General features: G+C 39.4%; 1 protein-coding gene across 1 annotated transcript in view; it reads right to left on the bottom strand.

The window, feature by feature from the left end:
* Nucleotides 1-25,725, bottom strand: part of LOC104167264 (thyrotropin-releasing hormone-degrading ectoenzyme-like) — a 51,697-nt gene extending 25,972 nt beyond the window's left edge. The window contains exons 1-4 of the mRNA XM_009707470.1: nucleotides 25,580-25,725; nucleotides 24,348-24,436; nucleotides 15,298-15,431; nucleotides 15,144-15,199 (exon numbers count right to left, since the gene is read on the bottom strand). Coding sequence (XP_009705772.1) covers nucleotides 15,144-15,199; nucleotides 15,298-15,431; nucleotides 24,348-24,436; nucleotides 25,580-25,725 — 425 coding nt within the window. The remainder of the gene's footprint in view (nucleotides 1-15,143; nucleotides 15,200-15,297; nucleotides 15,432-24,347; nucleotides 24,437-25,579) is intronic.
* Between the last annotated feature and the right edge of the window lie 541 nt (nucleotides 25,726-26,266).

Genomic DNA, 26,266 nt, shown 5'->3' with positions numbered 1-26,266 from the left:
CAAGGCTTCGTTCTCAACTCCAGTTAACAGCACATATTCAAGCACAAAAACCAAGATCACTTGGGGAGCTCACTGTGTCACTCAGGAACTGAGCAGATAGGAAATGAGAATGGTGGAGCTCTTAAGAGTGGGTGGAAGACAAAGTTCAATGCATCTGAAGATAGAGAAAGTTACTCCTTTTTATACATCTTCCTTATTTCTGAAGCAGCAGAATACCATTAAGGTGAGTTCTAGGTCTTAATACTTTTTAAAGATGTGTAACTGTAATTAATGGATCCAGAAGCAAGTTGGATTGACTGCAGTTAAAAATCTCAGAGATAATGTTAGTAAAGAGGTAAACTAGCTTCAAGTTGCATATATGTAATTAGTTCCTAATGGGATTTGTGATTATTGTTACTGATAATTTGATTGACATGAGAAAGTGTAGAGTAAGGAACAAGAGGAATAGCTCTAGGAAACATGCTGCTTAAGGAATAAACAGATGAATGTTTGTTATAGCTGCACTAATGGACATTTAGGATCATGTTTCCAAAATTAAATCTCTCTATGCTAAGTGCAAAAGTGAAATCATCAGTGCAAAACGAACAGATTACTTCTTTTTAAGCTTAACTTCTCCATAAAGACATACAAGAAGTGAACTCAGACAGATCTCTTATTCCTAATCAGTTTCAAAATCGTGATTCTTAGCTGATGATACTCATCCCGTTCACAACAGAAACTGTTACTCTCATCACTCACTGCTTCTAACTTCCAAATTTATCAGCCCATTCAATTCTGACTGTCTCTCCTTCTGTCCCCCACTTTTCCTAAGGCTATATTCCTTCTCACAAAACCAGACTGTGGCAAAGTCTTTTTCCTCTTTACTCCTGAATGTCATTCTCTTTCTGCATATGACCCTTGAAGAGCTTATGCACAGCATCATCAAAATCAACCCCTCACATCAACAGAATCAGTCCTGATGGCAGGGATGGGGAGGTGGGGAGGTCCTTGTGGACGACTTTATTATATAAATGACAACTAATTTATCACTTCAGATCATGATTTTGAGTGAAAGTGGTTATGGCTGCTATGATCAATGCTAAACTCTCTATCAGCACATGTTGGGCAGATGTGCTTCAAGTACAGCTGCTAGGTTGGACCTCTGAGGGAACTTGAGCAGAGACATATCTAAAATCCTCTTACAGCGGCAGTTAAGATAGAAGCACTTCCCTGGAGAAAACAGAAGTCCTTCAGGAACATTGCCTGGGTAAAATGTTCTTTATATTCTATGCTACTTTGTTGTATGGATGCCTCCAGAAAACCATGATAGCCCTATTCTTTCACCCTCAGTCACTAAGCCATGTTTATGAACCCCTTATTCCAAATACACTGCAATCCCAGACTATTTGCCATTAAATAGTTTCTGTCAAGAGGTAGTGATAAGTACACTCATTGTTTTACCCTTTGTGTAAAATGTAGTATAACGTATACTTTATAAAATCTTAAATGTATACTACAGCTTAAAGAGCTTGAGGAATATTTTCATTCACAAAAAAGGAAAGAGTTTGGTAAGGGTAAAGCCAAATACTAAGGTTGCTGATTTTTGGCATTCATAGTCAAGAAAATAGGATATAAGGAGAAGCTCTTACCCTAAACCATAAAAAGAGATAAACTATGAACCATAAAATGGATAAAAAGTCCTAAAATCCAGATCACAGATCTAGGACCTGTGTGAATTGTCCTGGGAGGTAGCATGACTATCATGACAACCAGGTCAGCAGAAGACAGAAACAAGCCAAAGCAGCATGGCTGTGTGGTGAGCTACGCTCTAGTATTCTGCATCTTCACAAAGCACAGCAGCTGGTTTCTGAAGTTTTTTATTTTAGTACAATTATATTCTTTTACTTTACACTAAAAGCTTGTCCAGAGCTAAGAGGGATGTCAAGACTCCTCTTTCCCGGGGAATACTGCATCCAGCAAGACGTACTGGCTCACTTCAATAGTGGCAAACTCACTCACCAGCCAAGGGGTGCTGGTAGGTTTCTAGGATTCTCCTTCACTACCCTGGAAGAATGAGGTTCAAAGATGGCTACACAGGATCTCGTCAGCAAAAGCAAATTTTTTTTGCATCCAGCAAAGTAGGAAGGAATGGTCAAAGACTCATGAGTGTCATGGGACTTGTGACGAACATACACCACCAGCTGACTGACAACTGCTAACTGAAATCACTTGTGTCATTTATGGCACAGGATAATAACCAAGGTGAGGAAAGAAGGCAGAATACAGAATGAACCTGTTCTGAGTACCTCTGTGAGCTCTGATGGAAAAACACAGACCCGTAGAAATGTTAAACAGGAATGTTCGACAATTATCATTACAATAATAAGAAAAGTAACAGTAGCAACCTTCCCATCAAAGGGAAAAGTGTAAAATAATTTCCCTGTCATATAGCTGTCGGAAATATTTAGTCAAAGGCACTACAGAGTACAACATGAGTACAGCGCATACTCTACACCTGCAGCTTGATTTATCACTCTCTCTTCCAACAATGTCACTGGAAGGTCAGTGACAGAAATCCTTATTTTTCTTGTGTCTTTTTAGCCATCAATCATATTGCTATCCTTAAATCCAGCAAAATTACTATCAGATATTGCCTGCCAAAGTCCAAATGCACGAGAGCCATGGCTAAGAGACAAGGTTCTTTTCCAGCTTAGCCATCTCGGAAGAAAACTGAAATACTGTCTGTCACTCTGGAATAATTGATTATGGACTATACTGAAACCAGGTAACAAACATATACGTGGCAGAAATACTGTGATGCCCAATCTTATGTCTGGTCTGAAACAGTCACACTGTATCTCCAAGCATGGCTCTGGCAGCCATCTGAGAATCTTAGCAAGCATGTATCTACAACGAAAAAAAATCTGCAGAGGAATCTGGGATAATCTTGACAAGTATCTTAACACATAAAATAGTCAAATCAAACACTGTTGATTCATAAACAGTGGCTGAATGCATGCTGATGTTCAGGTTAAGCACTTCTCAAGTGCAGCTTAAGAAGTTTACAAAACTTCACCTATAGCATCTGGAATGAAAAGGGCTGGAAGTCACCTTAAGAACTCATCTAGTCTCTCCTCTACCCAAAGCAGATTCATATCGATGCCATTCCTGACAGAAATTTGTCTAGTTTTGTTTATATAGGCCTCTAGTATGGATATCCTAGGAGCACTCGAACTTCAGTACTCCTCAGAAGCATGATAATAAGAACATTATAACTTTGGTCTTTTGCCCTGTAGATATTCACGGAAGAGTACCAACAGATCCATTTCATGTCCTAAAATGAACTGTTGTTTATGCAACTTCAGTATAAACTACAAAAAGCAGGGGTCCCTCTTTATTGTATTCTAGATTAGAGAGTTTTGATTGACATCACTGGTCACATAGAAAGGAGCCCAGACTTAAAAACGAGCCTCTACAAGCCATGTCTAAGCCAGCCTTCTCCATACTGAGTCATTTAAAAACATATGACTAGAAAAGCAAAATTTAACCAAAAAGATTACATTAGAGACACTTTGTTGTTTTATCACTTTTTATATAATTGTCCTTACCCATCACTTTATCAGCATGTCAATCATTCTGTAGCCACTGTTACACAGGAGAATTTTAGCGTGTGTTAGAAACACAGCACCACATGAGGTTTGTCTTATCATCTGTGTTCCTAATTTCACAGTTGCCTGCTGAATTAAAGTGGAGAACAGGAGAACAGGAACACAAACTAGCAAAGAGATCTGTTTTAGTTATTGGACAAATTATCCCTAGACAAACATCCTGGTCCAGCAGGTTTTTCAGGACTAAAGAGGCTGCTGACGAACTGTGGTGAAAAGGTGATATCCTGGTTTTATGACAAGGGCAGAGGTGGAAAAAGACCTTTCAAAAGCTATATATATATTAAGTGGCTTATGACATTATATAATATCATAAGCACCAACCCTTAGCAAGGGACTGTCCTGCTTACACTGAAGAAATTGCTAGGGTGGTCATTGCTACAGCGAAAAGACACAATGAATAGAAAAAGAAAGTACTGAATGTGCTAATGAAATACCCCTCACAAAGAATTCCCACTAAAAATGTCATAGCAATCAAAAATAATCTTTAAATTACATGAGCTTTTAATGAGTCAGATAAAAGCAGGAGATCTAGATTATATTATGAAACATCAGTGTGTATTCAGCTGCATTCTGACCTTGATTTGTTCTTTGCACTGAGCCACTGAACTTATGGACAGATCCCAGCACATTCATTTTCCCCTTAGGGACAAAGTACCAAATGGTAGTGTAATTGCCAAGGGAAAATTATTACTCTGTTCTGAATTATTTCTATCATAAATCCAGCACCAGTCAAACAGACTCTGTCACAAAAACGACAGGGTTGCCGTACAGTGATGAGAGTCCCACATACAAGGGCACCATAAATCCCTTAGTCCCACCACCCAACAAAGTCATTATAAGTCATGTGTTTAAATCAAAATTAGAAAATCCAAGCTGGTAGCAAACTGGTCTGCATTGTTGAAACAATGGAAATGAGGTGATTTACTTGCTGCTGGTTTAAAACTCACCCTGCATCATCTGTTTCTTATGAAATTGTAAAACATGACTAGCTTTTTGTCTGCATAATTTTAAAGGGGTAAAACGCAGCTTGTTTCTTATGAAATTGTAAAACATGACTAGTTTTTTGTCTGCATAATTTTGAAGGGGTAAAACGCAGCTCTTTAGAACATAGATGTGCAACTCAGATTAACTTCAGTTCTGTTTCTGTGCATGTGCAATATATGAATAATTAGACTATACTCATTAACCCATAAAGGGACAGTTTAAAACAAGTTAGGATTCTTATTCATTGATTCATTCTTTCACCTTTAAAGTCAAGTGTGTAGATTAGAAGAATTCACAGAGAAACTTGGTGCCAATGACCATTCACATTTAACTGTATTTGGCTTTTTCTAACCCTATTAATTTCTTCCAGATCTACCAAGGACCGGTGCCCCTACTGATGTAGTCAGGATATTCTTTCCCACAGTGCTTTAACAGCAGGTTTTTGGCAGCTGAGTAAAAACAGGTATGTTGAACCCTGACACATAAAAAAAAAGCTTTGAGCAAGGTGACCCATGCAATAGGGAAACTAGCTCTTGTAGTCACACGTTTCACCTTCAACTCCTGCAAGACTGGGAAGTCACAGATTAAAAACATAAGATGACTGGCATCCATGTTCAACAAGGGAAGCTGGAAAAAGAATGTTTTCTCATAGAAAACTAATGGGCAACCTGTAAAAAAGGCCCTGTGATCCCCAGTATCAAAGAATGATCTACCTCATCTTCCACTCCCAGGGTTGGGCTGACTTAGGACCAGATAAGGACTCTGCTTTTCTAAGACATCCAAAGTGACTTAATGGAGGCATTATAACTTGAACCAGCTATGGACTTCCATGTAAACAGGACAGGAATGCACATCTGCTCTTTGATCAATACAACAGCAACATTTGGCTTACAAGCTCATTTTAAGCACTAAATTTAATTAGCATTCAACCTCCCCAACATCAAAGGATTCAGAGAGTATGACAGTTTTAAGTGAAGCCTGCTTATTACTATGTTTTCTTACATGCAAAATATTTAAGGACTTTTCAAGTGACATTAAACTCCACACAAGAGCATTTGAAGCATACTACAAAGAATAGTTCAAATTCAATGTAATTATCAGAGTATCACAATTATCTTGCACAGTTTTAGGGTTGCTGCTTAAGCAAAGGCTAATATTAACTTGAATTAATCACCTCTGTTGAAAACGGAAAAAAACCCAAAACTTAAAACCCCCTGTGTTTGTAAAAATGCAACAAAAATTCCTTCAAACTGGAGTTAAATAGCTCTCTTTTCCTCTTCTTCCCCATATGAAAAAAAAAAAATTAATTAAAAAAGAGTTGTGCAAAATGAAAAGGAATAATCTTACTGCTGAAAATTAAGACTGTGTAGTAAGTTAGGTATGTCATGTTTTTCATCATCATGAAACCCTGATTTTTGAGAAGTATGTCAGTCATATACTTAACTAAAGAAAAATGAATGTATTTCAGGGGCTAATAGATGACAATTTCAGATGACTCAATTATTAAAAGTGCTACTTATTTTCTTTCTTGATGATTTTGTTGGGAGGGGTAGAATGAAACAGTCCTTCTATTCCTTAAGTTGTCAACGGGCAATGGTATCTATGAGACCACGTTTGAGCAAATTCAAAATTGAGTTCGTTTATTATTACACACAACACTTTTTCATATCTCTCTTTTTTACTGTTCTAATGTTTATAATTTGCATATCAGTCAGCCAAGTGAAATATGTTTTTAAAAGTTAGAAACTTCATATGGAAAGCACAGAAGCCTGATCTTGAAAATATACATACAATCTGAATTTTGTATGTAAGAGTATCTATAGAATTGGATATTATTTCTGTAAAAGTAGTTCTCTATAAACACATTTATAATAAAACACTCTCTGAAATTCTCATAAACCCTCACCTATTCTCTTATCTCCATTTTACATGAAGAAAACAGACACAAACAGTTTAAGCGATTTTACCAAGACCACCTATAGGAAGTCTATAGGAAAAACAGCATCCCAGGTTTCTCTAGTCCCTGTGTAACGCCTTAGTCATAACACGGTCCTTCCTGTCATTTATTGCTTGATTTGTGGGCAGCGGAAAACACACTTGTAGCCAACTATGAAAGAGAGAAACTCATACACATTGATTCCCAAGCTTCTCTTAAATTTCATCATGTGAAGGGACCTTAGTCTACAGTTTAAAAAACTGCTTTATAAAATCACCAAATGAAGACCAAAAAACTTGAAAGTATAAGCTGCACTTTGAATTCAAAAGTTCACGCTGACAGTATGTTCTGCCAAACGGACAGAGCATACGCTGACAAAGACCAGACCTCCTCTAGACAAGAAGCCTGGCCAACAGCAGTTGGATGAGCCCAAAAAGTAGGATCGTTTCTGAGAAGCAATGGTGCAGTCAGGTCAAAACAGCAGGCAAAGCAGCCAGTAGCCTAAGGAGGCAGACTATTTTGTTTATGCTGATGAGGCATCAGTGTTGTCCTTTCTAGCTAGAAAAGCTGGTTCTTGCTTTTTATTCATATATCCTTTGTTGACGCTGGGAAAGGACAGGGTGTTTAGAGCAGCACCTCCAGGCTCTCAGGGTCTTTTGCTCTCCATAGTAGTCCTGCCAGACCCTCAGAAAGAAAAGTAACAGGGCTCTGGGATAAGGGTAAGGAGGAAAAAAAGCTGCTTATTGTGAGAGGACAGGTGAGGGAAGTGGGGAAAAGGGCTGACCAAGCAGCTGCAGGGAACAGAAAGGGGTCTGTAGACGAGAGAAAGGCACAGGGAATGGGTATACGCGAGGTAGGAGAGAACAGGCCCCCCCCCAGAAAGGCATAGGTTGTCAGGCTGGACAGAGACTGCCCTGCCCCACCAACACACAGATTCCTGAAGCCACATTTGCACCTCTGAGCCTCTTTTCCAACACTCAAAACTGCTAAGAAGCCTTCAGCAAGCTCCACTCATGCCACTCTCCCCCTCTTGTTTAACCTCAAGCTCCAGGTTAAGCATTCTCTCGAAGTGTAATTCAGACCTGGTTTAATTAATCTTCCTGAAACAAATTTCACAGACTGTTCCCCTCCCCGGTCATTACACAGCAGTCCCTGGCATCTGCACTGCAACACGGATATATCCATACCAAGCTGACTTCAGAGACTAGCCTGAACTGTAACAGACCAAGACCATGGGGTGAAAAGACAACAGGCTAACAACCATTGGCTAAAAATAATTCTTTCACCCTCTTGAAACCAGAGTCACACTTTTCTGACAGTTTATTCTGGGTTTGGCTAAGAATAGACTTAATGTAGTTTACAGGATAAAACAATTACTGCTATAATAACTCAGAAGTACCAGAAATAATTGAAGCAGAGGCAAATTTTGTGGGGATGTGGATTAACAACATCACCCACTTCTACAAGACAGACGTATACTAGACCACTGCACTAAACACTCTGCAGAGAACTCAGATCTATGATTTCTCTTTTGTACATGCCGAAGAGTCTTCTCCAACTTCTTCCTCAGCTCTTAGCAGGTTTTTCTATTGTCCAGGATACTCCTGCAGCACTGTCACTTCCCTGGAATGTGCTGTACATTTGCCTTACTACTCTTAGCCACGCAACAGAATCAGATGCACAAATGATAACGTACTATAAAAGCAGAATTGACTTTTAGTGTGCTTATTCTCAAGAATCACTTTGAGTCTTCTTCTACGAATGTATGCAAGTGTTAGCTGAAACGTGTATCTCCATGTAAAGCAGGTATCAAGGCTGTGATATGTCACACAACGTACGGACTAACACACAGCATATGGAATGAATGATGGCTACCTTAAAATATTTGTAGCTTTCTATTTTCTCTAAAAAAGGCACAGCTGCTCTGGCCCATTGAGAGAGTATTTATGTCAAAGGAAATCCAACAACTTTTGTAGGAAGCTATATCTAAATCAAATGCTGGTGAATCATCACCAAAATTTGCCTGACAGTGAAAAAAAGTTACTATGGCATCTGCTGAAATACTTCAGATGAGGCCTCATTTATTAAAATAGTAAATCTATACCACTATTAATCAAGCATGATACAAACTATTGATCTAATACTCGCTCCCTTAGCTGGTACTCAGAGGCACTAATTAAGGGAGCTGCTTAACATATCTGTTGTCTGCCTCTGTGTTGAACTATCAGTAAATGCAACCAGGAGTAATAATGAAGGCTGGAGTTTAACTGCAGTTTATTCATTTAAATGGATCCTATACGATTGTTTATGAATATCCAAGCAAAACAAGGTCAACAACCCGGGATCTGGTTGTTGAAATTTTGAAACGTTTTGAACATTAATTGGGCTAGATGAGAACGTCTACCTTTGCCACCTACTTATTATCCAGCCCCAGAATTTTAAATGAGTCCTCAAAAGCCTTTACTTTTCCTGACATTACACTGAACGGGACTTTAAATAACATAAACAAGTGTAACACGGAACCAATTAGCTCAGATATGCTGGAAGACTTCATATGCTACAATAAATGAAATCTTAATCTCTGGAGAAGGAAAACAACAACGATCACTTTAAATCCATAGTTTAATTTTGTTATGCATGTATTTCCACCAGAAACATTCTTCCAATTTAGCAGTAATAATTCTGGATTTGATATGGAAGCATATAAACTAGAGGCTTAATTACAAGATAACTCTCAGTTTCCAGAAATAAGATCAGCGGATCATTATGGGGAGTGGTGCTGCGTCAGGTAGTGAATGGATAAGATGTTTTTGCCTGAGTGGCAATACTCCACATCCATGAATTAATTTAAGGAATAAGGAGAGGGTTAGCTTTGATTTGTTGCCTTTTTTTAAAAAAGAAAAAATAGAACAAGGGGTCATAAAGACATGATTTTCCAGATCTCAAAGGCTATACTTGGTTAACTGAGACTTACTTTTTAAACAAGTTTCTCTTTCCAAGTTGGTGAGGTGATCTGGAGTGAGCATTAGCTTACTTCAGTATTTTACTTCTGGAATCAACCTTGGAGTCAAATGCATCAGCTGTTAAAGATGAATTTGTGTCAAGGGAGAGAATCTGAATTTATATATCGAAAGGCAGGTTGGCACTGCCTTTTCCCTTACCCTCAGACTTTGGTTTTCTGGAGTCAGCAGAACTCATAGCTTGGAAAGAAGCAAGCCAAGAAGAACTGATTAATGGCAGGGAAACAATCATCATAACTCATCATATATCTGCACCAGGTTCCTGGTTTTGCCCTGGTGAATGAAATTCTGAGGGAGAGGAAGGCTCATGAAGGCCATCTGCAGCAGGGAAGTTGCTTAGTTCACAGATAATTCTGAATGTGTATTTTTTTGTTGTTGCTTATTTCTGACATAGCTCCCTTTATTTGTAAAGTCTACAGGGGCAGGCTTTTCTGGCCTAAATAACCCCTTCATCTGAAGAGACAATAGCTCACTCTCTCCCTAATCTGTGAAAGGAAATGGACAGCACTCCAACATGGCCATCCATCCCTGGAGCAGAAAAACAATTATTTAACAACATCGCATCATGCCTTCTCATGAACCCAGTTAAGAAACAGCTTCTGACAAACATCAAACAAATGCTGCTAAGAAATATGCAAAAACTACTGTCAAGTTTTATCTTTGAGCTCTGTTAATGTGTAACCAATGAGTGTAGTCTTGACACGCACTGTGCTGTCACTAGGCCTACGGCCCACCCGAAAGGGAACCGTCAGAAAAATCCCAAGTATCGGAGGAACTCCACCACTCTCTCTTCCAACGCAGAACAGAAGACAAGATATTAATCGATAGCAAGACAGATTGTCAGCATCAAAAAAACGGTTTCCTGAGCAACTGGCATGCAAACCAAGCACCTGCCATGTTAACACAGCAAGCTGACTATGGTGCAGGCAGGATCAAAGGGGTATGAGACACATTAGGTTTCAAGAGATAAAACTCATAGATTCTTTCCGAACTGGAAAGAACAATAACTATTTGAGATGACAGTAAAATAGGTATCCACAGTCATATCTGATCCAATACTGATTAACACTGAATACAAACCAGACCTATTTCTTTGACATAATATTGGATTAAGTCAACCAGTTTAATGAGGGGAAGTGAATATGAAGATTTAGAGCCCAGCAAGGAAGAACTAGGGGTGACACAACACTCCTGACATTAAGTGGGTAATTTATCTTATCCTATGTGGTTAAGTGGCTTTCAGATGTCAGGTGCACGTTTCTTTCCATTAACTGTCAGTGCACTGCAAGGTGACAAGCTCAGATTTACAGGTCTACCTTTGGGATGCCTAAAGTGGGAAGCATCCCACCGCACATACTCACTAAGCGACCCCTTATCCTAAGGAAAGAGAAAGACAGGAGAAGCTGACATCATTACTCACACTCTGAAGAAACAGTAGAATCTTTTCTATTTCCTGTGACACTAAGTGGAGCTATCTGAACTGCCCTCTGCTCAGTTTTAAGCTTAGGAGAGAACCACAGTTCTATTTGTCTTCTCTCAGCTTTCTCAGTCAACACATCCCATTTACTACAATCCATATATTTTCAAATTGTACCGAAATTTCACACAAAACATCCCCAAAAGATAAAGGATCTTCAAAAAGAAAGGAAGAGAGAGTGCCAAGGTGCTATTCTTGCTCAAGAATTTGGGGCATGTATTTCCATAAGCTATGTTACTGCCAAGACTACAGCTCTCCAGATCCTCAGGGTGTGCCCATGTATTACAGATGAGAACAGAATTACGCTTAAAAATCTGAAAACCAAACAAGCTTGCGAGAGTCCAAACACAGTGGGCAAGTTGTAGCTTTCTTTTATTGTTATTATGCAATTCAACTCTGCTTGATTAATTTTATGGAACCAAAATACACCAAGAAGGAATAAGAAGGAATGTATTTCCATACAAAATGGGCAAAACTTTATGAAATTAAAGTTATAGAGCTTAAAATATTCCTTGGAGGTATCAATTCATTTATGTTTTTATTTTTGAGAAATCATTCTGCTGGACAGTAAAAGGATAATAAACATTTTGGAAGAATGAAATCAAACACATCTTTTTTTTAAAAAAAAAAAGTAGTGTTCCAAAATAATTTATATAAGCAATTCTTTCATCTTTCTCCAGATTTAAATACTATTAAATTTTACTGAAGATATGACCTGTACTTGTTCCACAAACAATTAGCAGTAAAACTACATAGAAATATCATATTAGGACATACCTTATTAGGACAGTGGAAAAATTAAGTCAAACCTTTCTGGTGTGGAATGGACATTATCTGTATCAAGTTCAACAACACACTAGGGAGTACTTCTGAAGTTTCTGAGAAGGATGGGGTATTTTGAAGAAATATTGTCTCTTCAGTACAGTAAAAAGAACTGTTTATGTTAGAAATTCTTTCAAGAAGGATCAGCATGAATTTAAGAAGTTATGTTTTCATTTTTGCATTACTTTATCACTGATCATAATAGCTAGAGATTAAAATAAAAGTATGTATTGCACAGCTTTCCTCTCTCTCTCAAAATGTCTATGTTTATAGTTGTAGACAAGAAGAAAACACATCCGTGCAACTAGGGATCACAACTGAGGACTGAATTACCCTTAAAAACAGTCAGTCTTCTCCGAAGTCAGGTCTAAACTACCAATTACTACCTCTATGCCTGGTCAATAAGGTTACTCACCTTTTCTCATGTCACAGTCAGAGACAATCGTATGTGTTTAAACTCCCCATCACATCACATTATATGGGCAGGGAGAAACACAAGCTGTGTGTCGGAGATGAGACTGAATCAGCACTGCATCCATGAGGCAGGTAACATCCAAACCAGGGTACTGCTCCAAAAGAAAGGGAAGCGACTTTCTGCATTGTGCCTCACAGCCAAGGGGGGGAAAGCTAAGCTGCTTTTAGGTTGATGAAGGCCTTCTGAACACTGATTTTTTGAGGAAATTGAAAGGGTCTGTGTGATTTTGATAGCCCTTGGAGCTTGTTTTAGGAACTGCTGTGCCACGTCGAAGCACCCGACCCAGCTGGGGCAGCTGTGCCACACTGCTGCATCAGCGGGCAATTCCCCATTGCTTGTCTCAGCAAGAACTTGTCCATCTGCTTTCCTACTCCCAGAAGTTCAGGCACTCTGCCATCAAGGCCTGCCCCCAACACACTCCTCTTCTACCAGTCTTTTAATGGTACTCTAGTCCTACTCATGATAAAGGAACAGAACAAGGATTGGGCCTATTCCTAGTCTTTCTTTGTCTGGGAGAGGGGAAACGAAAACAAGAAATACAACACTCTTCTTAAAAAGGTACAATACAGTCAGCTAGCCAATTAGATTAACTTCAGCATCACTGTAACAGTTTGGGTTTTTTTAATAGGAAAAATGATAAATTAATAAAGTAAAAAAAGATCAACAAAAAGTATACCCTATATGGCAAGTCTAGCCAAATCCGAGTATCTTATTGCTACTCTTGAAATACAGAGCATAAATCTACTGTCTGCAAACATGCAGCTCCTTCCTCCACTCAGAGTGGCTTGTAAGGCACTTACTCAAGGTAATACTACTGACAGGAGTCTGTGCAGAGATTTTAAATAAACAAGAATCTAGTTACATATCCCTGTTGGAAGAGTATTTCCTCATAAGTAATATCTGTGTATGCACATGTGTATACACTGTAAATATTTAGCTCAACTACTTTTTTCCATGGTACATGAGTGGCAAATGCAGCAGCAGTCCGCTGCAGCTCATCAGTAACAAAAGAAAGTCAAGTTTTTAGAAATGCGAAATCTTGTGAAAGACTTCACAGCTCTCTGGCGTAGTTACCTCCGAAAAAGCAGCAGGATCCAGTACCACTATCAAACTGCTTTGGAAAGCAAGTGGGGAATGCATTACTCATCTAATCTGTGGGTGGGTTTTAGGTAGACAAAACTTGGCCAGGTAATGCATGTTGGGCCTTTAAACAAGACCTTGCCTTTATGCTTACTGAACAAGACATCCTAGAATATTGGCTCAGTCCTGACTCTGAAGAAAAACACTCACTTATAAGAATCGGCTTAAGAAACAGCTTTTTTCAGTGTCTACATTTTCAGGGAAGTCTACAGCCACATCTGACTGCATTCAGTGCATAGAAAAAGAAGAAACTGTTACACTGATTCTGTGTAACTGCACACTACTTCTCTGAGATGCCAAAATCAAATAAAATCAGAAAAGATTGTTACCTTACCAAACATTTAGTAGTTCTAATAGTCTAGATATTTCAAAATATTCTGCAATACTCTACTAGTCAGAGAGTACATGTATCACGGTCCTCTGAAGTCTGAAGTGATGACCTATTTCTAGTCCTTTCCTGTTGCCAATGGGAAGATACCACACGGCAAGAATAAAGGGTAGTGCAAAAAGCAAAGTGATACTTCTCTTTCCCCATGATGCCTCCTTCCCTGCTACATTTCTGGACTGTTAAGTAAGGGCTAATCACTAGTTTATGTCATATTCAGTCTAGCACTGGCAGCAGGAACAGAGTGGTAGGGCACACAACTGTGTTTTACTGCAGTGAAGCTGAAACATCACTGAGCCATAATTTCTGTGTGACACTGTGTCTGAATCTCAAACATCTCTGGTGACCGTTTGTAGTGAAATGTACCTCAGTACTGCTGATTCTTGCAAGCCCCTGCTCAAATATAGCTATAAATACACTAGCAAACAGAAAAGTCAGTAGTATCAGGAATTCTTTTCACACTGCCTTTGACATCACAGTGTTTTACTGATGCAATGTTCCCAGGTACCTCAAGAATCAAAAAGTTTGAAATGTTCCACTCCTTTCCTCTCATTTTACACTTTCACTACCAACATATTGCACGTCCTGATTTCAAAATGGGGACAATTCCATTGCCTCAATTCATAAAGAAGGCACTACCTAACCAGCACTATATGTGTTAATTATTAACTCTGATCATAGTAAAACACAAAATGTTTTATAAATGCCAGAAATGCTCAACGGAACTCTGATTTTCCATTCTGCGTGAAAAGCATCATGCAGAAAAAGAGTCTGTTCTAGCAGATTACAAGAAAAGAAAGATATTGGAAAAATGATAGAGCAGTACAAGTCAGGGCAAAAAAAAATTACTGAAGCTTGAAGGTGCCTTCCATCACAAATTAAATACAGTACAAGGGTCAGTTATAAAAGAAGGAGAGGTGGGGCATTAGGAAGAAACAGAAGAAAAAACCCTCATTCATTAGAGAAAGAGGAAAGAGATTATTTATCTCCAAAGTGTTAAATTGAACTTGCTGCAAAATTGATCAGACCTCTCCAGACTCGGAAACACCCTACAGCAATTATTGATCAAGAGCAGTGAATGTGCTACAGACCATGTTTGTGTGCCATATGAAAAAAAAAAAAAAAAGAGGAGGGGAAAAGAACTAAAGTGTGTTTAAAACATATTTAACTTCAAAACACACTCAACTGCTGAGTTAATGATTGCATGAGTTATTGCAGCAATGTATATGAGGATAGATTATCTTCAGAAAAACGTACCTGGCTAGATTGAACGCATCATCAATCAAGCCTGCTCGATTACTGACAGAGATAACCTGTAAGGGGCAAGCACAAAAAAGGAACCATTTAGGGTGATGAAACAGAGAAGGTTCACCTACCAAAGCAGATTTTAGGGATGAGAAGAGAAGCTTACCTCATGATTCCTTGTTAGCTGATTAATTAGCAGCCTCCAATTCCTAATATCATAATTAACTCTAAAGTAGCCGGTCTGGTTGATGTTCCCCAGCAACCAACTTGCCTCTTCCAAAGCAGGAATTCTATGGTGTTCTGGAAACAAAGAACAAGATGGGAAGGGGACTTGGTTTAAAATTTAAAAATTCTAAAGACATACCTGTTAAATTCTTTCCTTCTTTAAATATCCATGAAGGCAGTAAAACTAATTCAAAGATGAACAAAAACATTGTGTTTGATTAATAATTTCCTTTATCTGTTCTGATGTAGAGAGACACCAGCTGGCATTCCTATGGGGACCTTTTACCCACACAGAACTCCAAGGGTGTTTTTTCCTAGCAAACAGTATTTATATGAGAGGTACCCGTTTTAAGTCTGGTACCCTGATTCTGGCCGTGCTAAAATAGCTTTCTACAATCATAAGTCCAATAATTCAATGGATGTGCTACAGAGAGAAGACTAAATCTGTGATTAAAAAAAAATAAATTCTTAAGTGTCTGCATGTAGTCGATGAAGCTTTTATATTGGATTTTAAATTAAAGTATTCCCAGTTGTACAGACAGCTTCTAGCTACTAACCACTGAGAGGCTCCTGTTTAGAGATAGACCAATTAACCTTATATCAACTAAACTGTTCTTCCTCTTTCCCCTCTTTTTAAGTAATCACTTTGGGGCTGAAAGTCTAAATTTATTCCAGTATTTGTACAGTCAGGCAGTCCACAACTATTTGCAGGACTAGGGATTTCAAAAACAAAAATGCCCTGCAGTCACAACACATAATTCTTTCACTATGGAAAGAATCATCATGGAATGAAACCTCAGGCTTCAATGTCTCTTGAAGAAGCATTCAATCTAGCAAATTATTCTGACAAAACTGATCATGAACCAGAACTCACTACAAATTCAGCAACATTTTTTTTTGCCATAATAAAACTAGTTTGTATGCTGTTGACAAAAGCAACAGTCTTCTCATGCATTTTTAAAAATAAAAAAGAAATACATAAAATTAGTTTTAAATGTAATTCCATCAGGGAATTGTTTGGTGTGCTTGAATTCCCCGAAAGTAGCAAATGGGAAAAAAAGTTAACAGTATGGTCTTAACAATTCACACGTGCTATCTACTACCTAGACTTACTAAAGAAATTGATTTGTTTCAGCCTTTCTTATAAAAAAGTAATTTCTGAGGAAGTAATAGATGACTAGGACTACAGATAAAAGTTATGCTTCTCCCTTGACTAAACATCTCTGGCAAACACACAAATAACTATCATTTTAAGGTGCAAAAAATACAAAGAGCAGCAAGATCCCTACCCTAAAAACACCTAATTATAAGTTTAACTTTAAATTCATGGAGTTGAGTTATGCACATGAATTCAGATAAAAAGCTGCAGGACTAAAAAGGAAAGTCCTCTTCTCACCTAGGTAGTTCTGACATCATTAAAATCTCTTAAAAAGACAGTTCTTAGAAATACTAAGCTCAGAATAACTCAGTTGCTGCCTATTCAATTCATTTGTTATTGCTTTTTTAGGGTTTGTCTAACTGACTTGCACCAGTTCAATGTAATTATTCTATACAAGCAATTGAGAACAAATACACAGACCCCTGGTTTTAGTTAGAACACTGATCACATTCGTTTAGTTATCTGTGATCAAGTGCCAAGCAGACACAGTCTTCAGGAGCCAACGTATCCTGCAGAAATGGGACTAACTGAGAAAACCAGAATTAAGTCTTACAACTCTGTGGGCTTCCCAGGCGTTCATACTGTCAAAGCCCCTAAGCTGCTTTTACCATGCAATCTGATTTGGAATAAGGTTTTAACACCGCGTGTCTTTCCTTCCCCAGGGGTCTGTTAAATACTGGGCTGTAAGTCCTAAGCAAACTCTCTTGGGCTGCTATACTGAAGTTGCTCCTCTGTTTAAATCCTTTTTTCACTGGACCTGAAGTCAGAATCACCCAGCTGCTCCAGCCTACTCACGGAAGACTTGAATCCTGGTTCCTGCGTAAATCACTGAATCTTACACAAAGAAAAACATTACTGTAGAAATACTGTAAAAGATCGTAACAATTTACAGCGCAGTGATAAAGGCACTTTCTTAGAACAGATCTGGATCAAATATCTGCTGTAAAACAGGGAGAGAAGGAATATGAACCTGGTTCTGCCCCATCCTATTTAGTTTACCCAGTGTGGTGCTGTGAATACAGCCTGTCGCCCCTAAATCTCAGCTATGTTTCTTATCAACCTAGTAGGTTTCTTAAGAGCAACAGCAAAAATACCCACTTCTATATCTAGCAGAGACTGCTGAGGGAAACGATGACTTTTAGAGTTTCTCTGGGTGTTCAGGGGCGTACTGCCATGCGGGGTCAGGAGCAGGCTGCTCATGCCTGGCAGAAAATCCCACCACCTTAAGGCAGTACTGCTTTCCGCCCATGCTTTTCTGTTGTAAACTAACCTTTAAATGCCACCGCCCCTGAAAGTAGCTACTTCTAACTGGTTAATCCCTGCACCTCTATGATACCTAGAAGTGTACTGGATGGGCTATGAGCACACATTAATCAACATCTGGGTAAACAAACACATTCAATGGAAATTTTCAAAATCAGATTTAATAAAAAAGCTACATACATTTTTTCTTGTTTCAGCATTTGTATTAAATTTTGATCTCTGAAGAGTGAAAATTACTTGTGCTTTAATAGAGTACTGAATGATACTTGTCAGTCAAATATGACAAGTTCAAAATAACCTATTTAACAAGCAGCAGTTGTTCAACACCTCCAACACACATTGCTTTAATGGAGAACAGTATCTTTTCAAAGCTCGTTGGCATTATTGCTGTTTTGGTCAGTTTAAATCCAACCATAACCCCTTGCTATTATTTTTTGATAAGACCACTCACGTCTTGACCTTCTCTGAAATACAGGCATCTTTCATACCTTTCCACCTCATATAAGGAGGTGGTTATTTTAAGGGACTGCCTGATGCATGTGCTTCACATAGAACTATGTAATTTACTGGAATTTGATGTCTGAGTCTGTTGATTCTCATGCCTCCCTATAAAAGAAATTCTTTCTTTTGGTGATTACAGCACTGAAAATTTTTATACACCTGGGCAATTTCTCCACTTACAACACATTTATTAGTTTCCTGCTAAAAGTATTCTAGTTAGGGAAAAGGTAGTCATTCAGTGTTAAACCCTATATTAAACCATTCATGACTTTCTAAACAACAACAAAGATTTGATTTGGGAAGAAATCTATCTTTGATGGTTTTAGTTCACCTCTTAAAATTCAATCTAAAATATATATGCAGTTGTAGCTGAGATTAAAGGGAATTTTTTTTAAATCTTCTTCCATCAGAAAGTGTTTTTCCATGGTTATGTTTTGTCTGGATGCCTTAGAAAATAACACTGCTCTGAAACCTCCAGGTTTGCCACATAGATATAAGAGACATTTAGGAGGAAATGGTTACATTTTATGACATTTGTTTTGAAGTAAAAAATCAGTTAGGGTCTGATTCTCATTTTCTCTGCTCTGGAAGTGTGAGACAGTCCTCCAGCTGGTGCTAACTGCGTGTGGTTTGAAGTTCTGAGTTCTCCCAGCTCTCCAGCAACTTCAGCTCCATCAATTGATGGAAGCCTGCTCCTCCGCATGGCAACCTGAGCGCCTTGTGAGGCAGGTCTGGGCAAAGGGCACCCCTCTGCAAGATGCTACTCCACTGCTGACAAGAGCGTGGGCTAAACACAGTTCTACTACCATTTCAAATGTTCAGACTCACAGTTGTTTTAACTCTTCATTTTATACAACCCCTAGTGTACTAGGAAATTGGTTTATGCTGGTAGAATCCCTACTGGGAGAACTGACTCCATTTTCCTGAACAAATAACTGCACAAGAGTAGAGCAATTTCATGCCAACAACAGCAAGTGAAATTTTTCTGACAAAGAAAATGTTCCACAAGGAATTTCATCACAATCACAATATTTTGTGAAAAGATACTGGCTTTTAACTACATTCTGCAAATCTTTTTGCAAGAATTTTTCATACAGGGAGAAGGCAAATCAGAAGAAAAAGTTCTTTCCATCTCACTTGCCATGTTGCCATAGCTCCATGTTGAAAAAAATGTTTTGGTATAGTGAACAGCACAATAATTGGAGCACATCAGTACATATAATCATGTTCTGTCTCACATACTCTTTCCTCAGACTACCCTTGCATCTGTTAACACTCCTATATGATGGACCTGCTAATGTCTAAGGTGATACACAATGTAAGCAGCAGTCTTCTGTTAGGATCTTTGCTCAGCTGTTGGGATAAGGGGACTGATTCTCCTCACACTGTCAAAACCGTGCTGGGATTGCAGGTCTTGTATCCCTGGTCCTCACTATAGCTGGCTAAAGTTGTAAAGCCGGACCTATGTACTTATTTTACTTCACAGTGCTTCCCTTCCTCCCGCTTTTGAAAGATAAAGGAGTGGCATTTGGAAGCAACACGGGTCAAGCTCCACAGCTGAGTCTCAGAAAGGAAAAGAAAGGGTATTTTTCTAATGCTGCACTAATGCTCTGTTCCCCAGTGGGCAGCCAGCAAACCCCAGCTCAGAAGCAGTTGTCTTCTACAAAACACTTCATGGAGGAGAATCAGACTGTCAAGGGGCTTACAGTTAAAGTAGAGATTATCTAGTAGGAGGTGGCCTAATACAGTAAGTTGGGACTTACTGTTTGGAAAGCAATTGCTCTGTTGAACTTTCTTTTCCCCATCTCATGGCAATCCCGTGAAGATACTAAGAGGACTCTGAATGAGAGTCACTTTACTAGAGGCACGGAGGTCCATCAGAGAAATATTTCCCCAGGACATTACAAATCAGTCAAGGTACAGGAGGTGGGGATGGAAAGGGCAGGGAGGCAGACTTGTAAAGCTGCATCAGTCAGTTCTGCAGCACTGGCTGAGTCGCGTGGAGACGTTTCCTACCTGGAGGCCAAGCATGAGGACAATCACACCCATGGAACAGCAAGTATGCCTTTGTCCAAAGCCTTGCTCATCTGTTTGAAATGGCTGCTAGCTAAACCTCCTTACTTGAGGTAAAGGTCGCTTCTCCTGGATTTGCAGAAATGTGACAGGTGAGCTTGTGCTTCCACGCTTAGTATGCCCTCAGCCGCAATTGCCAACATCTTCCCACAAGCCCTGCTAAGCAGCTGTCTTGTGGGGATGGGCTGAGTTCAAAGCTTGTCCCTGATTTTTTTATCCACTACTGATTTTGGGCTGCAGACATAATGTTCATACATCATTACAGTGACCACAAAAGAGGCAACTTATCTAGAGGAAACAGAAACAAGCCTTGGATCTATGACAGAGCAGAAGTTTGTAACACCAATGATTTCCACAGTGCTGGTCAAATCTATCATTCAGCAGACCTGCAAGGCTGTAGCACAAAGAGCATTGCAGCCATCTTAATGTGATGTCTCTGACCTCAGCATGGACAGGAAGGCTAATCATGAGATATCTCCTTTGTGACTGGTTTCGTTTTCAGAGGTTTAATAGCTGTCACTCGTCTGAAACAGAACGGCCTTATCCATGGCTATGGGGAGTGAACAGGGAAAAAGGCAGTGGAGACTTATCTGTGCAGCACTCTGAGAGCAGAAGAGACAGCTCCATTTCACATACCCAAACTGAGCCAGTAAAAGGGTCATCTGATGGCTGGTATACCAACCGATGAGTAGAAAAGTAGTTACATAAACGCTACGCCTCACTGGGTAAGGAGAAGAGAGACTGGCAGAAGCACTTACAAAATGAAAACCTTCCAAAACTATGACTACATACTTTCCACGAACAGGTGTGAAGAGCTACATTGAATATGAAACATCTTGGAGATTATGCACTTTGTCAAACAAGTTGCCAAGGCCTGGCACTGTCCTCTCTACAGGATTTGTTGCAAAGGACAATGAATTACATCTCAAAAAGATGCTGCATAGTTGTTATTTCCAGTGTGTCCCTTCACCTTGGTGTTGTGAAGAGAGCTCTTGTTGCCAGCAGCTGGGATGATCTGCCATCATCTGAACTAATCCTGCTCAGCATATTGAATAATCAGCAATCTGCATGCCTCGCAATCTCTAGTATATAACCAGACACAGCCAGGATGAGTAGAGAGTAGCAACCCAAGCATCCTACATGCAGTGGCCCTCACAAGACTGGACAGCAGCATCTTAGTCCTTGCTCATGAAAATGCCAACTGGCATCCTACAATTCCTTGATGAGATCACAGACACAGTAGCAAAGAGGATGCAAAAATCAGTAATTCTCTCTCTTGTCCTTCTGGATGTATATGAAGGAAGAGACTCTTCCATCAGCAAATAACCATCCCTGGCGAACTCTAGTGCAAGGCACGGGGTGTACTCCCCTGGGAAATTATTTAAACTGCCACAAAAAAGGAGTCTTTCTTGATGGCAATATATGTAGCTATTTCAAAACTGCCGTGGTTTCACTTCTTTCAGATAAAATACAGACAAGGTTAATTTTATCGAAAAATTAAAGTGATATGCCAAGATACCATAACGGTAGTCATTAACTTGGACCCTCTTCACTATTGGCAGCTGAAATGAGGTATGTGATCAGTACTACATGACAGACAACAGCTGTTCATCATCTCCTATCCACTCCACTTTACACTGGAAGCTTCTTTAGCACAGCAGTTTAGTTTAGTCAAGAAGAAGGAAATGTCTGCTCCTTCCTAAAGAGGGCATGGAAACCATCCTCATGAACAGTATTTCCTCCAAATTTGATTTGAGTATCCGCATTCAATTACACTCACTTGAAGAACAAGGTGACCACTCTCAATCTTCCAAATATCCTCTGGAGTAGTTTGTTTCACCTCCAGCTTGCAGAGTTGTTCCCAGACTACTCACTGGGACAACAATGAAACTGTGTCCTCTGCACAACAGAAAGTCTTCAGAATTCTTCCCATCCACAAGAATCAATCCTGGAAACTGTCCTTTCCAGTCTCAGAATCCCTCCCACACCCCCATGAAACAAACATACTAGCTGCAGAAAATATCCAGTGGTATCACAAAATCATCTATACCAGCCCAAATACATAACAGCATGTACAATGAATCATACAATCAGTACATCTAAGGATGTTCTTACTGACTTTTTTATGTTGAGGAATTCTCCAGCTGAGCTAGACAACAATAAGTAGAAGCAAGAGGACATCCTTGCTGTACTCATGAGTTTACAGTCTCATTTTCATTGAGGCACAGCAAGTGAGTGACTGAGTAAGAAAGTAATGAGGAAGGACAAGGATAATGACAATAGAACACAGTGGCATTGATTCACTACACAGGAAACTGATGACTCAGAAAGGTTCTTCTTTAATTTCTATACAGCAGCCACCTCAAAATCATTGCTCACACTGGCCATCATTAATTTGTTGATTTCTTGAAGGCATTCCGATAGGAGCAGTAGATCTTAAAAGAGTGGGTAGTGGTTTTATGGACTTGTTCCTCCACAGCACTCTGCAAGTAAAAGGCAATGAGGAAGCAACTGTGCAGATAACAGTGATATACTGAACTTTTAAGGCAGGAGTGAAGGGAAGGAGGCATGCATGTACAACCTAATGAGATGAGATGAGACTCTCTCTGAAGTCAGTGGGAATCTTTCTATTAACTTCAACAAGAGTTCAATCAAGCCCTAAAGGACAAAAGTAGAGCAGGTCATTAAGGCAGACTGTGAAAGTGCAAACAGGTTTTGAAGTATTCCGGAGGTGTTAATATTAAAAAGTATGGCCAATGTGATATACTTCTGCAAAGTGAGGCAGCATGTGTGCGCTTTGACTAGACTATGTTTCCCAGGTATGACAGGTGCCCTGGTCCCAGGCACACTTCTAGATCATCATATCATGGGAGCAGCGTAAAACATGTTACGTTCTGATAGGCTGCAAACGATCAGGGCAAAGAAACACATACCTTATACCACTAGAAAGGTGGAAGACTCTGATTTCCACTGATCGTGCATCATTCATTTCTAGTCCTGCTGGCTCCTAAGCTCTATGTGACTATTATCTTTTAGTGACTTATAAAAGAGAAAAAAAGGAAAAAACACAGGCTCACACAGGTTTGACTCTTTCCTCTCTCCAGTTAAATTTCTATCACAGGGAAATCTCTACACCCTTCTAATTTTACAAGAACGGGTCAGTTCTCTCTCTACAGCCCATGTGTCGAGGGGATGCATGGATCCTTCTTTTCCCTTCCATATAATCATTCTATTCAGGTCTCCACATTTCTTCCCTCACTCTCTTCAATTCCAGTCCAAAACTGTCAGCTGATGTAGCATGAACTGCTAAGGAAACAGAGAAATGTTTCATGAAATTTCTATGGTGGGATCCCTTTTTTAGGTGATAAAAACCCACTGGTATCTAGCCCTAGCTGTCCTCAGGACAATAACTATTATGATCATGTAGGAACTGAGAAGGAAGAAAGTAAGCAGAAAGCAGAATAATGCACTTTTGAGGTCCAGCATCTGGTTATCTAATAGAGAGAAGAAATATTTTGATGGATCAACAAGGAAACTTTTTAATGACAGTAAACATTTCTTAGCCCTGGTTCAGACTATGGATCAGAGTTAAAAATGCCAGAATTCTAAATACTTTGCGTTTACTAAGTCATACTCATCAGATGCTTTGCTATAAAAATATTACATTTAACTTTCACCAATCAATAAACTGAATTGCATTCATCAATGATTTGTGTTGCTAAATATAAAATACTTAGCACTTAGTACACATTTCTATGCAAAAGCTTTTCATTATACTGTCTAACTTCTGTGATAACTATAAATCTTGCTTGTTGCTCATCCTTCATTCCTCCTCCCTCCCTTCCCAACTCTCCTTTTTCTCCTTATTCATTTCAAGTACCTAAAACTGGGTGCAGAGCAACTAAACAATTACCTAGGATCAATTCCATAGAAACAGTTGAGGAAAACACAAATATGCTTTATGAGATTCCACTGGGAGGAAAGTTTATTTTTACCTGATTTGTTAGACACCCATATAATTGTCTCTGATGAGATGTGGCTCGTATTTCCTACTGCAATTGTTAATGGAATCTGCCACAAGTAGCTGCAAGACAAAGGAGGGGGAATCTAAGAACAAAAATACTGAACTGATTCTTCTCACAGCAATCAGGGATCATGTCAAAGAAATCAAAACACAATTTCAGTAGCAGTGTAAAGATGTGGATTCTATCAAGTTACTTTGATTTTGAAATGCATTTGCTATTAGCAATAAAACAACGAAAAAGTCATTCATCTTAAAAAAAAAAAACCTAAGTTATATTTTACATTTTTCACATACTATCATCATATGAGGACTTTGTTGCAAGGCTTTCCTAATTTAACAAAATGATTCACAAAAGAGGAAATAATGATTTCCCATAGAAAGAAGAACACTTTCTTGTATTTACTTAGAAAAAGAGAACCTTTAGGTAAAACACGCTTTGAGTTATAGGGACTCCAAAGTTTAAAAATAACATACTCCTCTAGCAACTTCTTAAAAAGCTATGATGGGCTTTCACAGCTGCTGGTTTATAAAAACAAAATGAATGGGATGGATCTCCACTTCTTTGCACCATTTATTATCACTTACGTGTATACAAACTGGACAAAACATGCTACATGTGGATTTGGAGATACGCTGGTGTAATCAGACCCCAACTTTCTTATAGGGTATCACAAATTTTTTCTCATTTGGAATAAATGTTATAAGTTACCTAAGACTTATATAAAATATCCTTATCTCAAAAACCAGAAATTGACTGTATGAAGTCAATCTTTTGGGGGAGAGATGGAAAGGATGAATTCCTGCGTGTTTTCATCATCACCTCTATTCCTGAACTTTCAAAAGCATCATTTCACCAGTCAGTGACAGAACAGGCATCCCCTCACAGGCCTGCCATGTCATTTTGTACACCGGTCAAGGGGAAGCACTCAGCATTGCTACAGGTGGTACCTTTGTCTAGGGAATACGTGTGCATTTAAGCAAGGTGGCATGGCAGGAGAATGGTCCCAACTCAGATATCACCATATGCTACCACTTCGATATCAAATAAATATACCATTTTAGACTGACTGCATTAAAATGGTGCAAGGATGAGTCTGGGCAAGTTCTTGATGTCTACATCAGCTTCTCTCCTGCTAGCACACAGCATTGCAAAACTAGCCTATGGAACTAAAAAAAAACCTAGGTCTCCTCCTTTCCACTTACCCGGAAGCCTGCTCCACTGAACTACTACCATCACCCAAATATGCCAGAACCACAGCCAACACTTGCTGGCTTGCAAGACCTGCCTTGCTGGCCTCACCTGGGGGCTGGGGAGGGAGAGACCCCGGCCCTGCTGGTCCTGCTGCCATGCTCGGCTCCCACTGCCACACTCGGCTCCCGGCTCCCGACCCATTCCCAAAGCGGCCCCCGCACGCACAGGGGTTTGCAGCGCTCAGAACTGAACCGCATGTGCCAGGAAACACTTGTCCATACAGCCGTGATTCAGCAGAGAGGGGGAGATATTTGGAAAACTGTACAGCTGAAAGAGCTATGAGTGACACTAGAAAGAAAACATGGCATTTATTGCCATATGGGAGAAGAAAAAAGGTCCCATGTGATTTCGGGTTCTCTGAATGTTGGTATCATGACACACTGGGAAAATTATTAGATCTACTCATGCACTGAAGACACGCTCCACATGAGCACATGCTCTGGTGAACGCTTTTTGGATAATTAAGCTGTGGCATTCGAAGATGCACACTCCTTGTGCTGGACGTTACCACTCTCTATAGCACAGCCAGCAGAAAAGGATGTCCACTGGTACTCCAGTTCTCAGTCTGGGGTCTTCACACAAAGTTACCTTCATTGTTGCCTTAACTAATATTCTGGGCTGTGAACTGGAGTAATTAA

The sequence above is a fragment of the Cariama cristata genome, unplaced genomic scaffold (genome assembly GCF_000690535.1).
Source record: "Cariama cristata isolate BGI_N322 unplaced genomic scaffold, ASM69053v1 scaffold10869, whole genome shotgun sequence".
NCBI lineage: Eukaryota > Metazoa > Chordata > Aves > Cariamiformes > Cariamidae > Cariama > Cariama cristata.
This window is presented reverse-complemented; position numbering and strand designations above follow the sequence as displayed.